The 24677-nt window shown below is 34.7% G+C and overlaps 4 protein-coding genes across 13 annotated transcripts; all 4 read left to right on the top strand.

Moving 5' to 3' along the window:
* Positions 1-5936: 5936 nt before the first annotated feature.
* Positions 5937-11270, top strand: LOC109815345 (Core-2/I-branching beta-1,6-N-acetylglucosaminyltransferase family protein). The gene is made up of 4 exons (XM_020380058.3): positions 5937-6987; positions 9940-10015; positions 10092-10207; positions 10299-11270. The coding sequence occupies exons 1-4, from the start codon at positions 6504-6506 to the stop codon at positions 10811-10813; spliced, it is 1191 nt and encodes a 396-aa protein (XP_020235647.1). The 5' UTR covers positions 5937-6503; the 3' UTR covers positions 10814-11270.
* Positions 11271-11927: 657 nt separating this feature from the next.
* LOC109789831 (pentatricopeptide repeat-containing protein At1g71060, mitochondrial) lies at positions 11928-14236 on the top strand. The gene has a single exon (XM_020348877.3). It carries the CDS (start codon positions 12048-12050, stop codon positions 13584-13586), a length of 1539 nt encoding a protein of 512 aa, XP_020204466.1. The 5' UTR covers positions 11928-12047; the 3' UTR covers positions 13587-14236.
* Positions 14237-16220: 1984 nt separating this feature from the next.
* LOC109813867 (putative splicing factor 3A subunit 1) lies at positions 16221-20552 on the top strand. 10 transcript variants are annotated; one of them, XM_020378175.3, is made up of 5 exons: positions 16329-16360; positions 16502-16538; positions 16842-19098; positions 19214-20249; positions 20364-20552. In XM_020378175.3, exons 3-4 carry the CDS (start codon positions 16936-16938, stop codon positions 19481-19483), a joined length of 2433 nt encoding a protein of 810 aa, XP_020233764.1. In that variant the 5' UTR covers positions 16329-16360; positions 16502-16538; positions 16842-16935; the 3' UTR covers positions 19484-20249; positions 20364-20552. The 10 variants fall into 10 exon arrangements, with proteins under 10 accessions (XP_020233781.1, XP_020233774.1, XP_020233764.1 ...); XM_020378156.3 differs by having other exon boundaries at positions 16347-16365; XM_083060213.1 differs by lacking the exon at positions 16329-16360 and having other exon boundaries at positions 16372-16538; positions 19214-19512; positions 20179-20249.
* Positions 20553-23311: 2759 nt separating this feature from the next.
* LOC145950095 (uncharacterized) lies at positions 23312-23845 on the top strand. The gene has a single exon (XM_083061025.1). It carries the CDS (start codon positions 23312-23314, stop codon positions 23843-23845), a length of 534 nt encoding a protein of 177 aa, XP_082917151.1.
* The last annotated feature ends 832 nt before the right edge of the window (positions 23846-24677 follow it).

Genomic DNA, 24677 nt, shown 5'->3' with positions numbered 1-24677 from the left:
TCTCTTATACATGTTTATGATGATTAAATTGTGTTATATGTTGTATACTAATGTATGATGTTGAATCTCTATACGTTGATCTAGGATAGTATATATTTGATTTAATGGTTGAAAGTTGAGTTGAGTTGCATGTTGTTTACTGAGTAGCTGTGTTTAGAATGTTTTGGCATTAAAGTTGTATTGTGTTGATTGATATGGGATTAGAGGAAAAGTTGTTTTAAAGTTGCATATGCTATTGTGAGAATATTGTGTTGTAATACTCTGAGAGTTCAGTTTGTTGCAAATCCTTTCTTTAAAAGTTGACCTTTAAAGTAAATAGTTAAATATTCGAATTTTGTTGAATATTTTTAAAAACTAATTTCTATTACAATTTTAGTTGACTCATATAAGATTATTTTCGGTAAATAATACATGTAGTCTACATTTTATATATTTTTTTCTTTTAAAACCAAATCATAACAAAATTGTTTTAAGAAACAAATAAAAGCAAAATTATTGGAGTTTGCAATTTATTTTCTAACTATAACATATGATAAATTTATTTATTTTTATAATAACTACTTTAATTTTTTTTTATTTATTGATTGATAGCATAAAAACTTTTATACTAAGAGTGCATGTTAATGAAACAATTTTTTTTACAAATATAATTGTCATTGTAACATTGTAAAAAAAAAAAAAAAAAAAAAAAAAAAAAAGAGGCTGATTCAGTAGCCCAGAACGGGCCGTTCCCAAACTGGAACGGGCCGTTCCACACTACTGAATTGAACTACATATTGTAGTTGAGAACGGGCCGTTCCGGCAAGGAGAACGGGCCGTTCTAGGAAGGAGAACGGGCCGTTCCGGAGGGAGAATGGGTCGTTCCGGAGGGAGAACGGGCTGTTCCTGAGGGAGAACGGGCCGTTCTGGATGAGTCCCGGAACGGGCCGTTCTGTTTTCAGAACGGGCCGTTCTGGGCGTGGATTTTGTGCGTGATCTGGGAGTTCAGAACGGGCCGTTCCGGTATCGGTACGGGCCGTTCTGGCCACTCCGGATTGCCTATAAATAGGGGTGAAGGGGGGGCCGTGAGGAGTTATGGTTCTAGAGAGAAGTTTTAGAGAGAAGGTCTCTAGGTCAGTGAGCTCCTTTCTCTCCCAAATTTCTCTGTTTAACTCATTTTCTCCTCTAGATCAATAACTCCTTCTGTCTTTTCTTGAATTTCAGATTAGAAAGCTTGTTTTGGGAGGACTGAAGTTTCGAGTTGAGCCTCGAGGGGAAATTATACTTTTGATTCAGTCTTTGGCTATCTGAGCCAATCTTCAGGTAAGGGAAGCTAGATTGTTTACATGTGGCTGAATTTGTTAGTTTGGATGAGAATTTTGAACTCTCTGAATAGTTTTAGGCCGGGCGCAGGTTGAGCGTATCAGGCGTGGAAGAGCTTAGAGCTCTTGGGTTGGTGTTAGGCCAGGCGCGAGTTGACAGCACTGTGCTTGAATATATTTATGAATGAATTGATACTTATGCATGTTTAAAGTTGAAGTTTTAGATCATGTATGTATGATATATGATGTATGGTGAGGTGTGATTCATATGTATGCTTTGTGATGATATATATGAATGTTTGAATATGATACGTTCATATGGTATGTATTGATCATAATGGTAGGTAGACCATTTATGATGTATGATGCATTATTGCATGTGATGTCTTATGACATGTGTATGGTTGTTGATCATGATGGTGGGCAGACCATTATGATGTATGATGCATGATTGCATGTGATGCCTATGGCATGAGTCTAGCCTAGGACTTGAGGAGAGGAAAAATATTTCGAACTGGAAGAGCTCACATAGAGTCTCTTGAGAGTGGTGCTTGGATAGGCCACTAATATATGAGAGTGGTGCTCTGGGAGGCCACTGGATTTGGGAGAGTGGTGCTCAGATAGGCCACTGGGTTGGGTGAGTCTCCTCTAAGTCCTTAGCTAGTGTTGGAGCGGGGTATGAGGTCGAGGGTTATTCCCTTAACCAAGTACTCGGGAAGGTGCGTGGATCCTTGCGGATAGTCGGTGGGCGAACTCCACAATTGACTTGGTTAATGCATGCCAAGGTCGTGGTAAGCCCGTACCCAGCTGTGCTATACCTGACGGTGGATCTGGACTTCCAAGTGTGTAAGTGACATCATCCGAGTAAACCCGAGTGAGGATTATATATCCTGTTTAGCTGTGACCGAGCGGGCGCATTGGGCGTGAAAACGGTTGGGGTGGTTTCGGTAGGATGGAATGTCACTTATACAGCTCTATTGTTATGGAGATCTCCTAGGTGTATGCGTGACGACGCATTAGATGATTGATATGTATGCCTATCTGTCATGAGTTGCATTCATTGCATGATTATTAATATGATGAAGTGTGGTGTTTGACTTCATGTTTGGTGAATGAATGATTGATTGAGATGAAAGGTTCCTTAGGGACAGGATTTGGGATGCATGTGTAGTATAGAATTTTTATTCTGTACTTGTATTATTGATCTTTGAATTCTAGCTTACCCTTCTGTTTTCCATGTGGTGGAACTGCGATGATCATACTTGGTATGGGAGCAGGTCAGGGATAGCTTGGGAGTAGAGATGATCGTTGTGAGACGAGGAGCTGAGTCTCGTGTTTTGAGTTACCATTCTGGGTAACATTTTTTTTGTCAGTGCTTGACCGGCACTAAGGAATATTTTGGGATGACTGTACATATATGGTGCTATATTTTATATACAGAAACTTAATTATTTCGATCTTTATATTTATGCCTGTATGTATGTGTTATCCAGTTTAATATTCTCTTAGTTAACTAGTTGTAGTGCGATTCCACTAAATGTAGAGACCGTGGCGGGTCGTTACAGTCATAAAAAAATCGGTGTGTGAATAGCAAAACAAATGATCCATGAATTACCCATTTACACTCACGTGACGAAAATCGATTCCATGACATGCATATGTTTAGTTTTTGAATCAAGAGTAAAATCATACATATATGTTAATTTAAAGTGAAAGTATGTGCACAAATATAATTTAGTTGCAATTGAAAGTGTTATGAAGATATTATTGGATTATTTTGGTAAAATAGTGGTAAGAGTTTTGAAACAGTTATTTGTTTGACACAGGCACACAGGGAAGATGAGTTCAACACACACATCAATCAACATTTGCATACATATTATATTAACCCAAATTTCAAAGTTCAAAGTTCAAACCACAAATTGTTCTTTTAAATTGAATTCCGATTGGACACGTTTCTTTCGTCTGATTTATCAGTAATTTGAGTATTTGTCAAAGCTACGTTACGTTTCGTTCCACGTTCTCGCCTCGTCAAACTTTTCAGTTTCTGCCGCCAATGGATCTCTTTCCAATTTTCATATTTTAATTCATTTAAATGCATTAACTGCTACTTTTTTAATTATTTCATATTTAAATGTTTTTGTATTTATTTTCCCAACACTCTAATTTCACAAATGACAACGACCCCTAAATATATTAAAATTATATTAACGATGATTTTTCATTAATTACATTAATATTAATTTTCTATACTAATAATATATATTTATTAATTTTTTTATAATTAATTAAAGAAATCGATTATATATGTTATTCATTTTATCCCTTAAATATAAGGAGTTATTGTATAACCAAATGAATAAAAAAATTTAAAATATAAATATTATTTAAAAATATATTTCCTTTATTAATAGTTATAGATACTTTAGTTTGTGAATAAAAAAAAAATGCTTTTAGAAGAAAGAATAATTTATAGTTTATACACAAAACTTATAATAAATAAATATTTTTATCATATAAATTATATTGTAATTTTATGATACATAATATATTGTGATACACGATAATTTTTAACTATAGATAAAAAATTAAATATTAAATTTTATTTTAGGAATAAAATCAAGAATGATAAACTAAAAGAAATAATTTTTTTTATAAAAATATTATATTTAAATAAAAATTTAAATTATCTTCATTGATATTTTTTAAATTAGTGTTTTTAAATAACTAAAAGAACAATTATTATTTAATTTATTCCACTTAATAACTTATATATGATGTATGTTAAATTTCAAAGATCCAATTGTTTAGTAATTATTTTTTAATATATGGATCAAATTTACAAATTTTAAAATTTTTGAGAGCTATTATATATTTTTTTTCCGTAAATTCAAACCGAAAGATAACTATAAAAATATTTTATGCATTGATTTTAATTTATATAAGGAATTATCATATGATTTTCAAATTTTGTAAAATTTTATAAACTTGATCTATACATTAAGAACTTTTAATTTAACTGTTAAATCATTCAAATTTAACATATAATTATTAAGTAGAATAACCTAAACAAAAATTACTCTTAAAGTCATTTTATTTTCCACTCTTTCTCTCTCTCTCTCTCTCTCTCTCTTTATATATATATATTGGAGGGTTCAAACGACAACGGTGTAACTTTTACTTAGTGTTACACCGCTTAATAACTTTATATTAAATGTGAATTTTGAAAATCTAACCGTTAGTTTATATTTTGAAATGTATATATTACGTTAATTTTGTTTTATGAGAATGAAGTATCAAATCATCTTATATTAATATAAATTTTGATATATATGATCTAAGAGATATGAACTTTCAATCTAACGGTTGGATTTTCAAAATTCACATTTAATATAAAGTTATTGAGCGGTGTAACACTTAGTAAAAGCCGGTGTCGTTGGAACCCTCTTTATATATATATATATATATATATAAGGAGCATATCAAGTGAGAGAGAATTTATTATGAAAGATGAGAGGGTTAAAATATAACCCTTAGATTAATTTCCTCTCACTTGATTAAACCCCAAATTTTCTCTCACTTGATTAATCTAAGGGTTATATTTTAACACTCTCATCTCTCATAATAAATTTCCTCTCACTTGATATGAATTAGAAGATATAAATTATTTAAATAAAAGTAATTTTATTTTTCTAAATTTTCTCCTTTTTATATAATAAGTATTAAGTATTTTTAAATATCAAATACATTTTTAAATAATATTTTTATAGAATAATTGAAATATTATAAGAAAATATAATATTTATTTTTAATTAAGTAAACACGTCATTAATTTGTTATCACCTACTCTATGGATACTAACACATTTATTTGTATTCAACTAAATATATTCTCCAACTAACTACTATTATTAATTGTTATCTTTGAAAATTAAGTATCATATTGTATTAAATGGAATAAAACAAAAAGTTCAAGAAACTAATATTATCCCGCGCACTAGAAGGGCGCGTGCCCAACCCTTTCACTTCAACAACCTTATCATAATCAATGCCCGATTTCAAAAGAATAAATAGTTTTTATTTCATCGTTGAATTACAAATATTTAATAAAAATTAATTTCAATACAATTTTTAACATGATTATTTTAAAAATTTAATTATTTATAGTAATAGTATTTTATAATTGATTGATTATATAAAAAAAATAACCAAACCTCCTAATTCAATGATTATAATATTTGTTTTTAGATATAAAGTTAATATGAGACTTTTAAATCCACTTCTCGAAAGTTTAAATTAATTTTTATTTATTAATTTTGAACAAATGTTTATAAAAAAAATATAAAAACTTTTTACAATTAATGTTTGTAGTTTTCTCATTAATAATTCATAAAAGTTAAACTCGTTTATGAATAATAACATTATTAATGATAGCTTCGTCTTTTCTGTTTTTGATTCATTCAATGATGAGGTTGTGACACTTGTGTGTGATAAAAGTGAAGCACGCGCTAATGTGGCGCGTAGAGAAGCAGCCAACTAATTCCCCGCAAGTAAAGCATAATCGAATCACAGTATCATACTTCATATAATATAACCTTTTTCCGAAAAAATATATGTGTAGTGTAGACTGTGTCTGCATTTTGTCTTTATTTATTCATTTGTAATAATTTGCTCATTTTGTTCGGTTGCTTAAAAATTAAAAAAATAAACCTGAATCTTGACATCATCATCATCATCATTCAATAGAGTGAAAAAAGAGAAATAGAAGAGGGAATCCGTGATCTCCATTTCATTTTCTTCCCTAACAGCCAGTAAGAAACCCTAACCCCCTTCTTCTTCACAAGGATCCTGCAAAAAAACGTTGGGATTTGAATTCGAGCATTGAACCACCAAAATTGGAGCAGAATTTTGGAACTTTCTGATCCGGGTTTTTCCATCTTTCAACCATCACCATTTTCCTTCCAATTATTTTATGTCATTTCGCTTTATCTTATTGTACACATATTAGGTTAGTTTAATAGCTCCCATGTTCATCATCATCATCACCAAACCAGGAAAAGGCAAGATCTTCAACGACCCATTGCCGAGAAGAGTCTCCAAACCCAGGCTCTAGCCATACCCACTTCTCAAAATCCCATCTTTGAAGCCACGCTCTTATTGTATCATATGCCCCAACACCAAATTAGAGAGAACAGTAGTGGCTATGGGAGCTGAGAGGAAATGGCTTTTCACGCTATTCAGTGCTGCATTTCTATCTCTCATGCTTCTGTTGATGTCTTCTTTCTCTGCCTTTAGTTCCCCAAAGGCTTTCCCCACCCTTGTTCAGCATGGTTCTCACTACCCTCCAGCTTTTGCATACTTTATCTCTGGTGGTTACCAAGATAAGGACCGGATCTTGCGTTTGTTGTTGGCAGTTTACCATCCCAGGAATAGGTACCTCCTCCATCTAGGGAGGGATGCTAGGGATGAGGAGAGGCAGGCTCTGGTCGCCGCCGTCAGGGCGGTGCCGGCGATTCGTGCCTTCGGGAACGTGGATGTGGTTGGCAAGGCCGATTATGTCATCTACTTGGGATCCTCCAATGTTGCCATTGCTCTCCGGGCTGCTGCCATCATGCTCAAATTGGATAGTGGCTGGAATTGGTTCATCACTTTGAGTGCAAGGGATTATCCTCTCATCACTCAGGATGGTATGCCTGTTTGGTCTTTTATGTTTGCTTAATGGATTTGTGCATGGTTTTGGATGAGTCAGTACCGATATTGGTGTGGTGTTAATTGGAAATTTGAAGGTTTAGGTTTCATGTTCGTATCAAATTACCCCCCTAAAGGGATTCAAATCAATGGACTTGGTGATTGGTTATTCGGTAATATGAATTTGATTTTGAGAGTGACTCGGTATTAGGAACTAGTGGCTTGGGACTTGTTGGAAAGATTCTACAATTTGAGTGGTCCAAAAATTCACTGTTGTTTCTTTAGCTCATCCTTTTCACAGGCTCACTTGTTTTTAGTGTATGCTTGGTGGTGGAGTTTTGGAAGTAAAGGAAAGGAAAGGGAAAGCAAATAGTTTTATTATTATTATTATTTTAAATTAAGAGAGTTATGCAATGCTTATTAAAAAGATCAAAAAGGTTAAGAGTAAAGACATTGAGTTTTTGCTAATATATCATTTTATCGGTTTCATTTTAAAAAATTATCAAATTGGAGAATATTTGTTAACAATGCAAAATTTTTCCTCTCCTTCCTTTCTCTCCATGAGCCAATCCCAAACATACCCTTAGGAAATTTGAAATGTAATATTGATTAGAAACTTGATCTCTTTAGAATTAATTTTCAATTCAACGAGCTTGTCCTTAGATGCCTGTTTACACATTTCGATTTTGCTTATCCCATATTATGTGAAAATGGTGTCTTTGTCATTTAATCTTTGATATATGATCAGCTTGAAGTTATGTATGTCAGTATTAATAGTCAGATATGGTTTTCGTTTTTAAATTTCTCTAGGTGTCTTAATTTTACTTCCTTGTTTTGGAATCTCATGAATTCTGTTTGATTAGTTCTAAAAAAGACCTTTCATCAAGGTCCATATAATATTGCCTTTATGTGAATAACTAATACTTTCTGTAACTTCTCATTTTGAGATTTCTTTTTGTATTGATTTTTGTTTTTGTTAAAATTCTGAAGTTTGAAGTTTATACTTTTAAAACAATACTGAAATGTCTTCACATTAGATTGGTTGCTACAGGTTAATTAAACTGAGGCCAGTCCATGTGGTACTTTTTTGAACTCTATTTTTTTTATAAATAAATTTTGAATTTACCTAGAGCCGGCCTTAGTATTGTAGGACACTTAGTTGACAAGACAGGTTTTCCAACTGATCAGTTTTTCATGCATAAGGAATGTGTGGTAACATCCAGGAGATGAATCTGAGACAAAAATTGAGAGGGAACTGAGGGTATTCAGTTTCAAGAGGGGTCTCTGCTGGGGAGAGAAGAGTGAGAAGGTAGAGATGGTAGAAGGGTATTTAAGGGGGACAGATCAGGGAGCACTTGCCCTTGGTAGTTACAGCCGAAAGACTCAAGTTATTGTTCTTATCATAACCATAACCAAGTAATAAATTCTGAGGTAGAGATTCTTCAAACTCATCTCTCTATACCGAAGAAACTCCATCAAAATTCTTCATGTTATCTGGTTCAGTTTGCTAGTGAATTAGTTTAGGTCATCTTATGAATTTGAAGTCACTTTATTTGTTTACCCTTGTCGAGTTCAACCTGTTTGTGAATGCACTTTATTCTGCTGCCAAAATTTTGCCCAAGAATTTTTGACAAACAGCGTTGGCATTGCATATTAATTTCCTAATGGAAGAGATTGGTTCTAAGCTGGGGATTGTATTTTGTGCCTTAGATGGTTGAATATCTTGTGTTTATGATTGCAAAATCTGATAAGGGACCAAGTCAATTCTTCTGATTGCATGGGGTTACGTGTGATTGTTGTTATTTGCTCATGAATTGATAAATTGAAATGCTGATCTTGTTATACAGATCTAATAAGACCGGAGCATGGGCTTCTAATTGAAGGGAATTTTTTAAGCATCCTTACAAAGTGGAGTATCAAGGTGGATAAAGTTTCTAATGGTGAATTAACAGATAGTCTGACTGACTGATGGTGTGCAGAGGATGTGATTTAGCATGCCCAAATGTTAAATAGTGTTGAGCAAAAATAACTTGTAGATACTAAAATGTTTTAAGGGGAATAGGCAGCTGTTTAGATATTTGTTTCAGCACTTCCATTATGCTCTTTTGATTAAACAAGGAAAATTGGGTATTTTCACTCTGACTTTGATACAGAGCAGCTACGAGAAGTAAGCATAATCAGAAGTAACAAAAACGATATGTGGATATTGACATGTTTCAAGTAGGTGCTTACAGCTTATTTATAAGAAATAAGAAGTTTTTATATTTCAAACTTTCTGGTGAAAAAAGGGGGAAAAATGCAAATCTTATGAAGAATCAAAGATATCAGTAATGGCACTCTCTAAGGCAAGCAGTAAAGAAAGAACAAAGAAAGTGGCAGTAAAATTTGATTTCATAATGTAAGGGGTATGCTGAAAAAACTGGTTTCTATGTTGGTAACCATAGTAAAGAAAGATCACTAGTGAAACATCTAACCACAGGCTTTTTTACTAGAATCTCCAACACATTTCATGTTTGGCAATGGAGTTGTTGAGCCAATGGAGCTGGCTGATCCAAAAATCTTGAGTTTGACTACAGATTATCGTTAGCCTCTCAATTGGAAAGTGGCAACATTCTAATCTGAATTGGTTCTTCTAGACTCTATGTGTTATGGCCTCGTTGATTAAGATAAACATTGAGATTCCTCTGACATAAGTAGAGCCGGACATCTTTATTGGTTTTGCACTATTATTTTAGTTGCATTACAAGAACATTTATATTCATCGTTTTATTATTATTTTTTAGGTGAAGAAATACTGATTATTTTAAACTTTATTCCCTGAATTATGCTTGTTTTAAGGTCAATGGATTTCTCTCGCTATTTTTTTTGGTTCATATTCTCATCTCAGTTTGTTGTTTGCCTTCTTTTATACTTTTCTAAATTACTAATCCATCCTCTGTTATCTTTATCAGATCTGTCCCACGTTTTCTCATCTGTTAGTAGAGACCTCAATTTTATTGATCACACTGGTGACCTGGGATGGAAAGAGTATGAAAACTACTGCTACTTTTTGGCTCGTATGTAGTTAGTTCTAGATCATTTATGTATTTATTTGGTCGTGTAGGGGTGATAGATTCCAGCCTATTGTAGTTGACCCGGGGCTATACTTAGCTCGGAAAAGTCAGATTTTTCAAGCTACAGAGAAGCGGCCTACACCTGACGCGTTCAAACTCTTCACAGGCAATTTTTTTCTCCCATGCCACCTGTGCGATGCTGATGACTGCTTTTTCATTTCTCCCTCTAAATGTTGAATGCTTATCTTGCCATGCAGGTTCACCATGGGTCATTTTGAGCCGACCCTTCTTAGAGTTCTGCATTTTTGGTTGGGACAATTTACCACGGACACTACTCATGTATTTTACAAATGTGAAGTTATCTCAAGAAGGCTACTTTCACACAGTCATTTGCAATGCACCAGAATTTAAGAACACAACAGTAAATGGCGACTTACGGTACATGATCTGGGACAACCCTCCAAAGATGGAACCTCACTTCCTTAATGCCTCCGTTTACAATCAGATGGCAGAAAGTGGAGCTGCCTTTGCAAGACAGTTTCAACTTAACAATCCTGTGCTGGACATGATTGATGAAAAGATCCTGCGACGTGGTCGCCATCGAGCGGCTCCAGGGGCGTGGTGCACTGGGAGGAGGAGCTGGTGGGCGGATCCATGCTCCGAGTGGGGTGATGTCAATATTGTGAAGCCTGGTCCTCAGGCTAAGAAGCTTGAAGGGTCTGTTTCTAGCCTTCTTGATGACTTGAACTCACATGCCAATCAGTGCCAGTGAATAGAAGCATTTTAGGAAGCTGTGCAGTGTTAAGAACCACGATTCATGGACAGGTAGAGAAAGTTGGTATTAGCTGAAAGCACATTCTTTGGTCACCAAAGTGTAATATGAATGTTGGAGTCATAGGCTCATAGCAGTGTTCGTAAGTGAGTGTTGATAGCAACACATGAGAGTTGAAGTGGGGAAGGGAATATATATTTAAGAGGCTTAATATTTGTGGTGGATCCTCCAATACCTTGTCAACCAGTGGGAGGATATTCCCTCCTGATTCCATTTTCATCATGTTGTATGTTCTGTATGGTCTCCTCATTACCATAGGGATTCCGGAGGATCAGAGCAGAAAGTTGATTCTTTTTAGATATGATTGTCGTTTTCCATTCTCCCACTATTTCACTTTTTTGTTATACTGTATGATTGCTGGTTCAACAGCTTTACACGTGCCATGTGTTATTATATCTTTGAGATGGATGGAAGAGGTTAAAATATGGTTAGTGGGTGATTAGTGGTCCCCCAATTCCACCGCTGCTGATCGCTGAATCTGGAAGTGGAACTGTGACTGGTCGTGTCTAATGTCACTACCCCTTGTTGCTAATTAATCAAGTGATGCTACTTCTTTTGGTTCAACTTCTTATCTCTTCTTTCCCTGAAAAATATATACCTTCCTAGGGATTTAATGTGCAACAGTGTTCCTTCCTAGGAACAATACATACTCCCTTTGGTCTCATTAAAAAGAAGAAAAAACTAATTTACGTTATTTAAGAAAGTTAGTATTATTTAATTAAAAAAAATATTTTTTAACTACCTTTCATTGGAACTTAATATCTAGAGGAAAAAAATATTAGAAGTAAAACTTTGATTAAATGAAAGGTATTTTAGAATAAAACAATATTTTGTAAGAAAAATAACTATAGTAATGTAAGCACTTTGTGCTTCTGCACAAGACATAATCATTAACAAATGTTATCGAAGACATCGATAGAAAAGATAAGAAAAATAATTTACAAATAAAGTATTATTAATTAAATAATTTTTTAATATTTTCCATCCACAACTCATAATTATCTTCTCTTTATTAATTCACGAGGACTGCTATTATGTAAGAACTAAGAAGAGCATTTTGACGATAAATAATTTTTATTTATATGAAAATAAAAAGAGAAATTATTCTGAGAGTTTTTAAAAACAGGTTACGTAACATGCGAACATAGCATGTCCTCTTTGCAACCAGTGTTCCATGGCACTCTTCCGATCATCCAAACGATTCACCATCCCCAATCACCTTCTCCTCACAAAATCCCTTCCACCTTCGCCAAGTTCTAATTTTGACCACCATGACTCCATACCCACAACCCAAATCCCCTATGGGCTTCCAAAAACCCACACATTCTCCTCTCACACGGCCCACCCCCGGCCCACCCCCGACGCCGAAACAATCTGCAGAATCTTATCCACCACCCGCGGTTCCACCGTCGACGCCTCCCTCGCCGCCGTGCCGGCGAAGCCCTCGCCGGAGCTCGTCCTCGAAGTCCTGAACAAACTCAGCAACGCCGGCGTTCTCGCGCTTTCGTTCTTCCGTTGGGCCGAGAAGCAGAGAGAGTTCAAACACACCACCGAAATCTTCCACTCTCTGATCGAATCTCTGGGTAAGATCAGACAGTTCAAAATGATTTGGACTCTGGTGAACGACATGAACCGCCGAAAGTTGCTTTCTTCGGACACTTTCGCTCTCGTCGCTCGGCGGTACGCGAGAGCAGAGAAGGTCAAGGAAGCGGTTGAGACATTTGAGAAGATGGAGCACTACGGTTTGAAGCCGCACGTGTCGGATTTCAACAGATTGATCGATGTGTTGTGTAAATCCAAGTGTGTTGAGAAGGCACACGAGGTGTTTGATAGAATGCGGCACTTAGGGTTGCACCCTGATATTAAGACCTACACCATTTTGCTAGAAGGGTGGAGTCAGCAGCAGAATTTGATGAGAGTCAATGAGGTGTGTAGGGAGATGGAGAATGAAGGCTTTCACCTTGATGTTGTTGCTTATGGGATAATCATCAATGCGTATTGTAAGGCCAAGAAATTTGATGAGGCTATTGGGTTGTACCATGAGATGAAAGCCAAGAGTGTGAGGCCTAGTCCCCATGTATTTTGCACTTTGATTAATGGTTTGGGTTCTGATAAGAGATTGAATGAAGCTCTTGAGTTTTTTGAGGTGTCAAAGGCTAGTGGCTTTGCACCTGAGGCTCCAACTTATAATGCTGTTGTTGGGGCTTATTGCTGGTCTTTGCGGATGGATGATGCATATAGGATGGTTGGTGAGATGAAAAAATGTGGGATTGGTCCGAACTCTCGGACGTGTGATATTATACTTCATCACCTGATAAAGGGTCGTAGGATTGAAGAAGCTTGCTCGTTTTTTCGGCGGATGAGCGGCGAGTTTGCTTGTGAGCCGAGTGTGAGCACGTATGAGATCATGGTGAGGATGTTTTGTAATGAAGAGAGGTTGGATATGGCGATGGAGGTTTGGGATGAGATGAAGGGGAAGGGAATTCTTCCTGGAAGGCATATGTTCTCCACGTTGGTATGTGCTTTGTGCCATGAGAATAAGTTGGATGAAGCGTGCAAGTACTTTCAAGAAATGTTGGATTTGGGCAATAGACCTCCTGCTAAAATGTTTAGTACCTTGAAGGAAGCTTTGGTTGATGCTAGGATGGAGAATACTGCCATGTATTTCGCTTTGCAAATTGATAAACTCAGGAAAACTCCATTAGTTGCTTGACACAAATGGTGTGAAATTTTTATGTGATCGTGCAAAATTTCGTGTCTACCTCTATCTATCTTGGTTGAAGTTCAGAGGAGTTGGATATAAAGGTTTTACATGACAATTTAGTATGTGAAATTTCTGTTCATGTCACTTGGGGACATTCGTATCTGATAGGGATAGGATTCTGCTTATTTATCTTCTAAAGAAGGAAAAACAAGTAGAAGCAATTTTTTCATGGTCAGGTGCAAAATTTATCTTTGTTGACCCCTTTATCAGGATTCAGGAGGCCTATTTATCGGCGGAAACAACTTGGGAGTGCATTTAAACTCTTTCTATAGCTTATGAAAAGGAGGAGGTTACTCCTGAGTCCTGAATCTCCTGATCATGAAGGAAGGGATGCTAAATATGATGGAATGCTTGCGTTGCATTCTCTACAATTGGCTTACTATCTTAACCCTATTTATCTTTGGCTCTACAACTTGAACCTCAAATGTCATCCATCATGAGTTTCTTTCTGTTCAATTCTGTCGAGCCATATTTCCTGAGATCTTTTAAGTTGTATCATCAAACCATCAACTCCTTGTTGAGGAGATAGGGATCAACTGATCAAGTATCTATTACGGGCCAGTTTCTTATAAATAACCAAAAAAGTGTGATTCTGATAATCTACTGATTACTTTTTAAGAAAGTTTCAAAATTAAAAAGTATTAGTTGATTTATGTTTATTTATGATTACAAGATCATTTTTTTTAAAAAAAGAAGTAGCTGTTTTAAGGAAGTATTGAAAATAGTTTCTGATTTTAATTAGATTTTTTTCCCTCAACTTCTGATTATTTTTAAAAGTTGTACCAAACACGTGAAAAACTTAAAAAAAAAAATCTTCTGAAAAAGAAATAGTTCTATAAAAAAAAAATGACAAACAAAATCTGGGTCTGTTTGATCTATTATATATATATATATATATATATATATATATATATATATATATATATATATATTTAAGTAGCTCTATTACATTGTTAAAAGAGTTCTTATAAATTGTCATTTTCGTTTCTTTTATTACAATAGTTATGCATCATTCTTTCCCGAAGTGTGCTTGGTAGAAAATGAGGAAACAAAGGAAAAGAAAATAAGTAGGAAAAAAGAGAAAATACATAAAATATAAAGTAAAAATAAAAATAGTTTGGTTGAAGAAAAAAGTGAAAGTTATTTTTTAATATATATATATATATATATACGAGGAGGGTTCAAACGACACCGGTGTAACTTTTACTACGTGTTACACCGCTCAATAACTTTATATTAAATGTGAATTTTGAAAATCCAACCGTTAGATTAAAAGTTCATATCTCTTAGATCATGTATGTCAAATTTTGTTAAAATTGAACAACAACTTGAAGGTAATCAAAGTGTTCATATTTTAGTATATTTTGAAATGTATATATTACGTTAATATCAATTTTATTTTATGAGAATGAAACATCAAATCATCTTAAATTAATATAAAATTTGACATACATGATCTAAGAGATATGAACTTTTAATCTAACGGTTGGATTTTCAAAATTCATATTTAATATAAAGTTATTAAGCGGTGTAACACTTAGTAAAAGTTACACCGGTGTCGTTTGAAGCTCCTCTCTCTATATATATATTATGTTGTGGCTCGTAACTTTGCATTTTTTTAAAACGATTCACGTCGTTTTCTCTGCAGTGTCCCTTTTTCTTCTCTACCAAACTCCAAATATTCAATAGTCATTATATTTTCACTAATACTGATTATATCAAGATCATTATTATTGTTATGATTTTTTTTATAAACTATTTTTTTTATCTTAATATTAATAACGCTTAACTTGAACCATAACGTGTTTCCAAGACAAGATAAAAAAAATGTAAATAAGATAATTTTTTTTTCTAAAAGATATGAACATTATTATTATTATTATTATTATTATTATTATTACTATGAATAATAAGATTACTAATACTATTATTTAAATAATTTTTCTTATTAAAATTATTAACTTTTTTTCCACATATTTGTTTCAATTTTTCAAAGTAATCAGAAGATAAAAAGAAAAACTATGATTAAATTCAGAATTTTTTTTGAATAGCTTTTCAGAAAATAATTTGTTTCCTTTTCGAAAAATTGATTTGTATTTTTAATTTATAAATGATAATTATTATATTATTTCACATCAAAATCACTTTTTTTTTTCTCTAAGTTATAACAAATTGACCTTTCAATTTAAATTGAATATGATGAATACTCTCTCTATTTCTTTTCAACTATCGTTTATTTTTCGAAAACTATTGTTCTAGTTTATATATTGCTTTCAAAGTTCAAAATAACCATTTATTATTGTTTTTTTTTGTCAATTATACCATTTTTCATTTAATTTTTAATTAATTTTTACATTTAAACTAGTATATATTTATTGCGGAATGGAAAATGAGAATAAAATAAAATAAAAAAAATTCAGTTTTTTTGGGTGAAAAAAGAAAAGAAAAAAGATTTTATGTAAAATAAGAAAAAATATTATATTTCTTAGTTTGGGTATAAAACTCAGGTAGTAAAAGAGCATTGTTAAGATTCAAATATGAGAGCATTAATTAAATTACAAGAGGAATAGGTTAGCTAGCAGGTTTGGGCCGAATAAAGCCCAGCCCACAAGAGCCACCCAAGAAACCGACTTTTGATGCGGTCTACAATATAGAGCCCATGTCTCTGCAGTCGAATAGCTTCTGAAGAAAGAGAAGATCCCAACCCAACCCTTGGCTCCATAGTAAGGTTTTCTCTACAATTTCTTTTCGCTGCTCCTTCCACATTTTTTTTTTCTTTCCCCCCTTTTTTCTGTTCCTACCGCCGCTACATAATATCTATTCACTCCATCTTCTTCTTCCCTCACTCATTTCTCTTTCGCCAGATTCGATCTTGTTTCATTTGCTTCGCGGAGCAATCTGGTAAACAAGATATTTATGTTTTTGTTTTCATGAAAATTAACCTTTTTTTCTTCTTCTAAAATTACATCTGTGAAGTAGCGAAGTCTCTTTTATTTATTATTGTTATTATTGTAATTATAATCTATATCATCAAGAATCTGGCTTTTGTTTTTGTTATTGTTTTTAATATTGTGTTAAATATTACGCGGTGTTTTCCCCTACTTGTAGTTAGTTACACGTAAATCATGATTTGTGTGTTGTAACCCGTTTCGCGAGTTTGGTAGGTTTAATTAGTGTTGGCTTATTTTTATGTTTTCATTGCAGGAGATTTAGTCTAGCAGGAAGCTGGTTTGGTGTTTCTTTCATTTCACTTTATATGAATACATAGAAGTTTTGAAGGGTTTTAGGGATTTGCATCATGTTAGGTTCTTTACCTATATTGCCTCTCCCTGCTCCTCCTGCTGATGGAAACCTAGGTCCTCTCCCCGAGTCTCAAGTGACTGAGGAGAGGACATCTAATGAGGAGCAGAACAAATCAAATTCAGCCTCTGTTCCGGCCCCTGCTACAGTTGCCACCCACACCAGAACCATTGGAATTATACATCCGCCTCCAGACATCAGGACCATTGTTGATAAAACCGCCCAGTTCGTGGCTAAAAATGGCCCAGAATTTGAAAAGAGGATTATTGCAAATAACACAGGCAATGTCAAGTTCAATTTTTTGAACTCATCAGATCCCTATCATGCATACTATCAACATAGGTTGTCTGAGTTTCGTGCTCAGAATCAGTCTTCAGGGCTGCAACTTCCTTCCCAGCCTTCAGACTCTGCTCTTCCTGAAGCAGCTCTATCTGCACCTGCTCCTGATAGTAATGGCGTAGTGGCAGCAGAAAAGCCTGATGTTTCTGCCCAGTTTAAACCTGTAAGGAAAGTCCTTGAACCCCCTGAAGCTGAACAGTATACAGTTAGGCTTCCTGAAGGAATAACAGGGGAAGAGCTGGATATTATAAAGCTTACAGCACAATTTGTGGCTCGAAATGGGAAATCATTTTTGACAGGGTTAACAAGTAGGGAAGTTAATAACCCGCAGTTTCATTTTCTGAAACCGACCCACAGCATGTTTACATTTTTCACTTCCCTTGCGGATGCATATTCAAAGGTTTTGATGCCACCAAAAGGTTTGACAGAGAAGCTGAAGAAGAGCGTGTCTGATATGACTACTGTACTTGAAAGGTGTGTGAATAGGTTGGAATGGGAGCGTTCGCAAGAGCAAGCTAGGCAAAAGGCTGAGGACGAGATAGAACAGGAAAGAATACAAATGGCTATGATTGATTGGCATGATTTTGTGGTGGTTGAAACAATAGATTTTGCTGATGACGAGGATGAAGAGTTACCTCCTCCAATGACTATTGAGGAGGTTATAAGGAGAAGCAAGATGACAGCCATGGAAGAAGATATTGTTGAGCCTGGAAAGGAGGTTGAAATGGAAATGGATGAGGAAGAGGCCCAGCTTGTTGAAGAGGGCATGAGAGCTGCTAGTTTGGAAGACCGTGATGATGGGAAGCAAACTGAAGTCAGGGTTACTGAAGACCCTGAACCACCGATGAGAATTGTCAAGAACTGGAAGAGACCAGAGGAGAGGATTAGTGCAGAAAAAGATTCAACAAAGTATGTTGTTTCTCCTATCACTGGTGAGCTAATTCCTATAAGTGAAATGTCGGAACATATGAGAATTTCTCTCATTGATCCCAAGTACAAAGAACAAAAAGAAAGGATGTTTGCCAAAATTCGAGAGACAACTTTGGCTGCGGATGATGAAATTTCAAGAAACATTGTTGGACTTGCTCGGACCCGTCCTGATATATTTGGTACTACAGAAGAAGAGGTTTCCAATGCTGTCAAGGCAGAGATTGAGAAGATAAATGACGAACAACCTAAGCAGGTTATATGGGATGGTCACACTGGTAGCATTGGGCGTACTGCAAACCAAGCCATGTCACAGAATATTGGAAATGAGGATCAAAATGATGCTTCTAATAATGAAACTAAGAACCTTCTTGGTCCTGCTGCTCCTCCTCCAAGACCTGGGATGCCTTCAGTTCGTCCTCTTCCACCACCACCTGGACTGGCACTGAACCTTCCCCGTGTTCCTGTCCAATATTCTGCTCCTCATAGTGGTGGCATTCCAATTCAGCCACCTAGGCCACCAATGCCCATGATGCCATCTGTTCGGCCTGCTCCTCCTCCTCCAATGCAGATGACTTCTGGACAGCAGTCAGTTATGGCTGGTCAACCACCTCCAATGCCTCCATCAATTCCTATGAATAACCAAGGAATTCACATACCTCCGCCGCCAGGATCTCAGTTCTCTCCTGTTCCAGTTCCTCGACCTTTTGTTCCTCTTCCTGTTCCACCATCAGTTATGCCTATGATGCATCCACCGCCTTTGCCTCAAGGAGTGCCACCCCCACCCCCACCAGAGGAGGCTCCTCCCCCACTCCCTGAAGAACCAGAACCAAAGAGACAGAAACTTGATGATTCTGCTCTGATCCCTGAAGATCAATTTCTGGCTCAACATCCTGTATGGATCAATCTAGTTATCAATTATTATTTTGTTAAATGTATATATAGCATCATATTTATCATCAGTGTTATTTTTGTTCATCCTAACTGGCATTTTGTTTTATTGGCTGCAGGGACCTGTTCGCATCAGTGTATCTGTTCCTAATGTTGACGAAGGAAATCTCAAGGGACAAGTTCTGGAAATTACAGTGCAATCTTTGTCTGAAACTGTTGGTAGTCTGAAGGAAAAAATTGCTGGGGAGATCCAGCTCCCTGCTAATAAGCAGAAATTGAGTGGAAAGCCAGGTTTTCTCAAGGATAATATGTCACTTGCCCATTACAATGTTGGTGGAGGTGAAACACTTACCCTCACCTTAAGGGAGCGTGGTGGTAGAAAGAGATAAGCATATTGCTTGCATTTCCATTCGAGAAGGTTGTTGTAATCTTTGCCTTATTGTGAGGCATATGGATTCTTATAGTATTGGTAGACTACATGATGTTATTTCATGAATTATATGTTGAATACTTTAGATTTATTGTATTGTGAGACATCTTGAAGTATTTACTGCTGTCTTGAAGACTGATGTTAATTCTGGAATACAGATTTTGGCACCTTGGCGCTTCTCTCTTGAGGGAAATGGGAAGTAGTGGAGTTCCTTTATCTAATCTGATCAATTCAAGTTATTTGCATCACTGATTATTGCTTTCTTTTGAATTCCAGTTGATTTATTTCAAAGTTACTGATTTGTTTTATAATTGAAGCTCCTTTGCTGTCAGGGACGGATCATTTACTTTTTATTTTATTTTATTTTCTGTGTACTTATAATAATCAATGTGAAGTGATGATTTAGGGTTTTTTTCCCCTTCTCTTTCCTAGTGTTTAGGCTTTGTCTTATATTGGATATGTTCGTACAAGAATTCAGTTGGACAGTTGGTTAGAAGGCGGATTGTTGCTGCGCATATGTACCTTTAACCAGTGTATCTTGTTTGGGTTTTAGTCATGAGGTTGTTTTATTTTGATTTATGTCCATAACCTAGATTATTTTTGTTCGTGGCTGGGATGGTTGTTGTTTTTGATTTTGCTGTTTTGTCCCAACAGAAATTCTACTTGGGCTTGTGGGAAGGGCTGTGCAGCTTAGCCTGATGTGTTTTTGAATGGGGACGAGGCAGGTAGAATGGTCAATAATCTTTCCTGCGTTGTTATAATCCTTATATCGAGATCTTTCAGTGTTTATTTTTAAGTTTTGTGCTGATGGCAGTTTGTGCCTGCCAATTTCATTGCAGAATGGACCAGGTTTGGTATTTTAGAGAAGGCACCGATTCTCGTGTTCATCCTTTTGGGGATATCTCATGAATCTTTCTGTTTAAGTTCATTTGCCGCAGATATTAAGATTATTTGGTTATGTTAAATCCTATTCTGCTATAGTTGATTCGACTTTTGAGCATTTATTTGATTTGCGTCTTTGTTTCTAACGTCTTTCCCTCCCAATTGACCTGAATCAACTGTTTTGTGAGATTGGTAGTTTGACTTGTTAGAAGCCATTTGCTTTGTTTGACTCTTGACAGGGTCAAAAGTACGAGATTTGTTAGGGTTATTATTATTATTATTATTATTTTTTATTTATTAGATTATTTGTGTTGCGCAAATAGACGGAACAGCAACATTGATGACTCAGAATTATGGTCTTACTATAACTTATTTTGCATCTTTTCGGTAGCCTTACCTGATCTCTCACTAAGCTAAGATTAAATTTTCGTTTGTCATATCTGGATCATAAGATGACTGTTGTTGATTATTATCGGATATTCATTTGAGAGTCGTCTACACATTTTGTCAACGAGGAACTTCAAATTCTAGCTCCTGTCAAAGGGTAAAAGTATAATTTATTGGATATTTTAACATATGAAAGATGGATAATGTAATATAAGAAATAATTTATTCAATAACATTAAGTTAAATAGACTAAATTTTGAAATAAGGTGGGAAGATTTCAATCCATTTCTTTATAACCTATGCTACCAGAGTCAGCAATAACATTAATTTTAGAGTTAATCACTTATATATTGTAAGTGTAAATTTTTTTATACTGGCAATCAATTATATTTTTTAATTGTGTTATGTTATTATTAGTAAATGTGTTTATAGTGACATGGCACAATTAAAAGATATAATTAGTTATTAGTGTAAAAAAATTTTACACTGACGGTGTATAGGTGATTAACTGTTTTATGTTACATAAATGTTTAATTAAATGCTGCATGGGCTATATGTAAGAGTTAGTATATAGAGAAGTACTGGAGATGTTAAACATAAAGAATAAGCTCGATCTGAGAATAATTTGAGATCAATTTGCTTGTCTTTATTTTTCCATCGCCTATTTGGTATAATCATTGTTATTACCTTAGCATGACTACAAAGTCAGCTGGACTCAGCCGGTCGTGAGTGGGAAATAGTTTATCCTCTCTGGGAGTTGGTCTTTCAAATTTAATTAACAAGTTTTGTTATCTCAATTTTCACATAAAACTCTTCACTCATTCATAGTTGTGGTGCTTCCTTATCTAATTATATCCATGCCATTCCACTCTGTCACTGATTTGGCATAGAAAAGCAGCCCTTAAGAATGAATAAAACAAGAGATGATGAATCTTATAAGTTAATTCCGTGTTATCATACTGTATTATAGGAGTGTTGGTCACGATGATGATCATATGACCTATCATTTAGACACTATTATAAAGAGAGTTATAAGGAAATGTTATAAGGAAATGTTTTTTCTTTAATTCTTCTAAATTTAGGGTTCTTCCTTATGAACACCAAGAACAAGAAGACTGTAACTGAAAATGCTAGAGAATTGTCTGATAGGATCCGAACCAAGTCAAATATTCTTTTCATCTTACGTGATCTTCACACTAGACTTGATTTATCCAAACTTGGTCTGTATCATCAATTTTGCAAATTGGTAGTCACTTCTCACAATGAAGAGATGTTATCAAATCAGATGAATGCATATCGCACTTTGAAAATTTGAAACGATTTGTACTTTCTAGAATTAGCCGTAACTCGCAAGTCTATTGACAAGTGTTAATACTCCATTTAATTATGATTCAAGGCAAAATGGCAGCAACAACCATTTGTTCTTAACTGTTGTAATATAAAGAGAAGTTTTCAGAAGTAACAGAACTCTTTGCATGTCTTCATTTGTTTATGGCCATTTTCCTCCTGGTTTCAATCTTTTTGAGACTTTCATATGGATATCCTTAGTTTGTTGGATTAGTGGATTGTTGTCCATTCTTAAGAGTTTATTTAAATACAAGATAAAAGTATTTTTGAGAGTTTATTTATTAGAAATAAAAAATATTCTTATTAGAGAATTCTCAAAAACACTTCTAAACTTATATTCAAATATGTTCTCAAACTCTTTTCAAGTGAAAGGATAGCTCATTATTTTGTCAAGTAGAAAGACTTTCTGGCATTCTTTTAACTAAGCTTTTTTAAGATAATGTGTCAACCTCAGTTTGGACACTTATATGTAGTGGGTAGTCAGATATTCATAGGTTTTTACAGTTTGGATTGTTTAACTTTCTATTTCGTTTAGTTTTAGATGTTTTATAAACTTTTACCTTGGACTAATTCAAGATGAATACAGCGTGCACTTTCATGTCTTTCCTAGTAATAATGTAATAACTGCAATAGAGAGTTCGTTTGAAGCCTAAGATTATTCGTTGAAATAAAGTTATAGATGGGACGTGTCATATTTTTCAATTCATTATATCAGTAGAATCTAAATGTTGTATGAATTTTGTGAGTTGTAAGCACTTTGATTGGGGCATACTATTCGCTCGGTAACGTGTCAAACAATAACATCTTCCAAACTCCAATCAAACTAGTACAGTTGCCTGATATTGGAAGCAAGACTCACTCATAATGAAGCCACCACGAAATTAAACAAAATATGCTCATCAAGTTCCGTACAGCCATTTCCTTGATTTAGTCGTAGGTTCTTTAAAATTGTTTATTTTTTATAACAAGGTAACTCAACCTACTTTGATACTTATGATTTTACATCTAACCCCTAAAATATGAACACCTGGTCTTAACACGATTCAGATAATTCAAAAGGCCACCCTCCATCAGTCTTCGTGTATTGATCCTTGCTTTGCATCCTTATATCCATATATAATGGTAGATACTCGTGATGGGGTTTATCCCCTTCCTTTCACCAAAAATAAAAATGGAAGAAACTCATGTTTCTACCGCAGGCCATGTTGGTAGAGTGTCGGGAATGTTAGACTTGACAGGAATAATGGAGGCACTGAGTGACCCTAATATCCATATCATAGGAGTGTGTTTGTGTGGTAACAATGATGATCATTTAAACACTGTTATAAGGAGGGTTAGGAGGGAAGGCTTGTTAGGTGTGACTGTGATGGTAAACATAGGGGAGAACCCCAACTTGAGAATGATTCAAGATGAAATTGCTCATCAGTTAGGTTTCACCTTTCAAACAAAACCAGAGGCCATTTCATGTTGTGCTGTCTTTGATATAAAGACCAAGAACAAGAAGGTGGTAAGCCAAAATGCTAGAGAACTGTCTCATAGGATCCGGACCGAGTCAAATGTTCTTTTCATCTTACGTGATCTTCACACAAGACTTGATTTGGCCAAACTTGGTGTGGATCACCAATTTTGCAAATTGGTACTCACTTCTCACAATGAAAAGATGTTATTAAAGCGTAACAATGTTCAGCGCACTTTCAAGCTTTGAAATTTCAGTTCTTCATATTGAAATAAAATTACTAATGAGGTGTCTAATGTCTTGTATTTCTCTCTTATTTTTGTGTAATTTGTGTTCTATGTGGATTTTGATAGACTTATTGGGTGCATCATAGATGTAGGGATAATGATGGTTGTGACTATGCTTTATGAACCATGACAATATTTGTATTCTTTAATACGATGTAAACTAAGAAAAAAATCTGTGTAAGGTGTGTGCTTTTTTTTTTTTTGGAAGTATATAGATATTCCTAACTGGAATAATTTAATTGCAATGTCTTCAAACATGAGTGAATTTGTACTATTTAGGTGAACGTCGGTAAAATTAATTTTAAATGAAATGATTTTATAAAATTATTTTTAAAGTAATATGAGTTATGTATGCTTAATCATCAAAGCAAGTTATTACTAAAATTCAACCTTTTTTTTTATCTAATGCAAAAAGCCAAAAAACTATTAAGTTACTTGGATTCAAACAATTCCGAATTCATAATCGATTCTTACATCCGAATCAAGCAAAATTACTAGAGTTCAGCCTCCCAGGAGTTGGATTAGTATATAAAAAATCTTATATTCAAACTACTGTCATTATAATTACTACAAATAGAAACTAAATACTCGTGAATTTATCTAAAATAACATCAGTATTTAGCAATTTTTTAACGTTATCTAAACTCTTAATGTGAGGACTTGGGTGTGAGCCGGCCTTGGTCTGTCCGTACTGCAGTCCAATAAGTGTGTGTTAATGCAGTAAAACTTTTCATTTAGTTTTTACTGCTATAATTAATTATGGTTGCTTGTATTAGTGGGTAAAGTTCTGCAGT

The sequence above is a fragment of the Cajanus cajan genome, chromosome 7, assembly GCF_000230855.2.
Source record: "Cajanus cajan strain Asha chromosome 7, NIPB_CcT2T_4, whole genome shotgun sequence".
NCBI classification, from domain to species: Eukaryota; Viridiplantae; Streptophyta; class Magnoliopsida; order Fabales; family Fabaceae; genus Cajanus; species Cajanus cajan.
The sequence above is the reverse complement of the archived record's forward strand: the minus strand, read 5'-3'. Positions and strand labels throughout refer to the sequence as shown.

Coding starts and splice junctions, on each gene's coding strand:
- LOC109815345 (XM_020380058.3), top strand. CDS start 6,504: ATGGGAGCTGAGAGGAAATGGCTTTTCACGCTATTCAGTGCTGCATTT. Junction 10,016..10,091: donor GGTGACCTGGGATGGAAAGA/GTATGAAAACTA, acceptor TTGGTCGTGTAG/GGGTGATAGATTCCAGCCTA. Junction 10,208..10,298: donor CGCGTTCAAACTCTTCACAG/GCAATTTTTTTC, acceptor CTTGCCATGCAG/GTTCACCATGGGTCATTTTG.
- LOC109789831 (XM_020348877.3), top strand. CDS start 12,048: ATGGCACTCTTCCGATCATCCAAACGATTCACCATCCCCAATCACCTT.
- LOC109813867 (XM_020378192.3), top strand. CDS start 16,936: ATGTTAGGTTCTTTACCTATATTGCCTCTCCCTGCTCCTCCTGCTGAT. Junction 19,099..19,213: donor AATTTCTGGCTCAACATCCT/GTATGGATCAAT, acceptor TATTGGCTGCAG/GGACCTGTTCGCATCAGTGT.
- LOC145950095 (XM_083061025.1), top strand. CDS start 23,312: ATGGAAGAAACTCATGTTTCTACCGCAGGCCATGTTGGTAGAGTGTCG.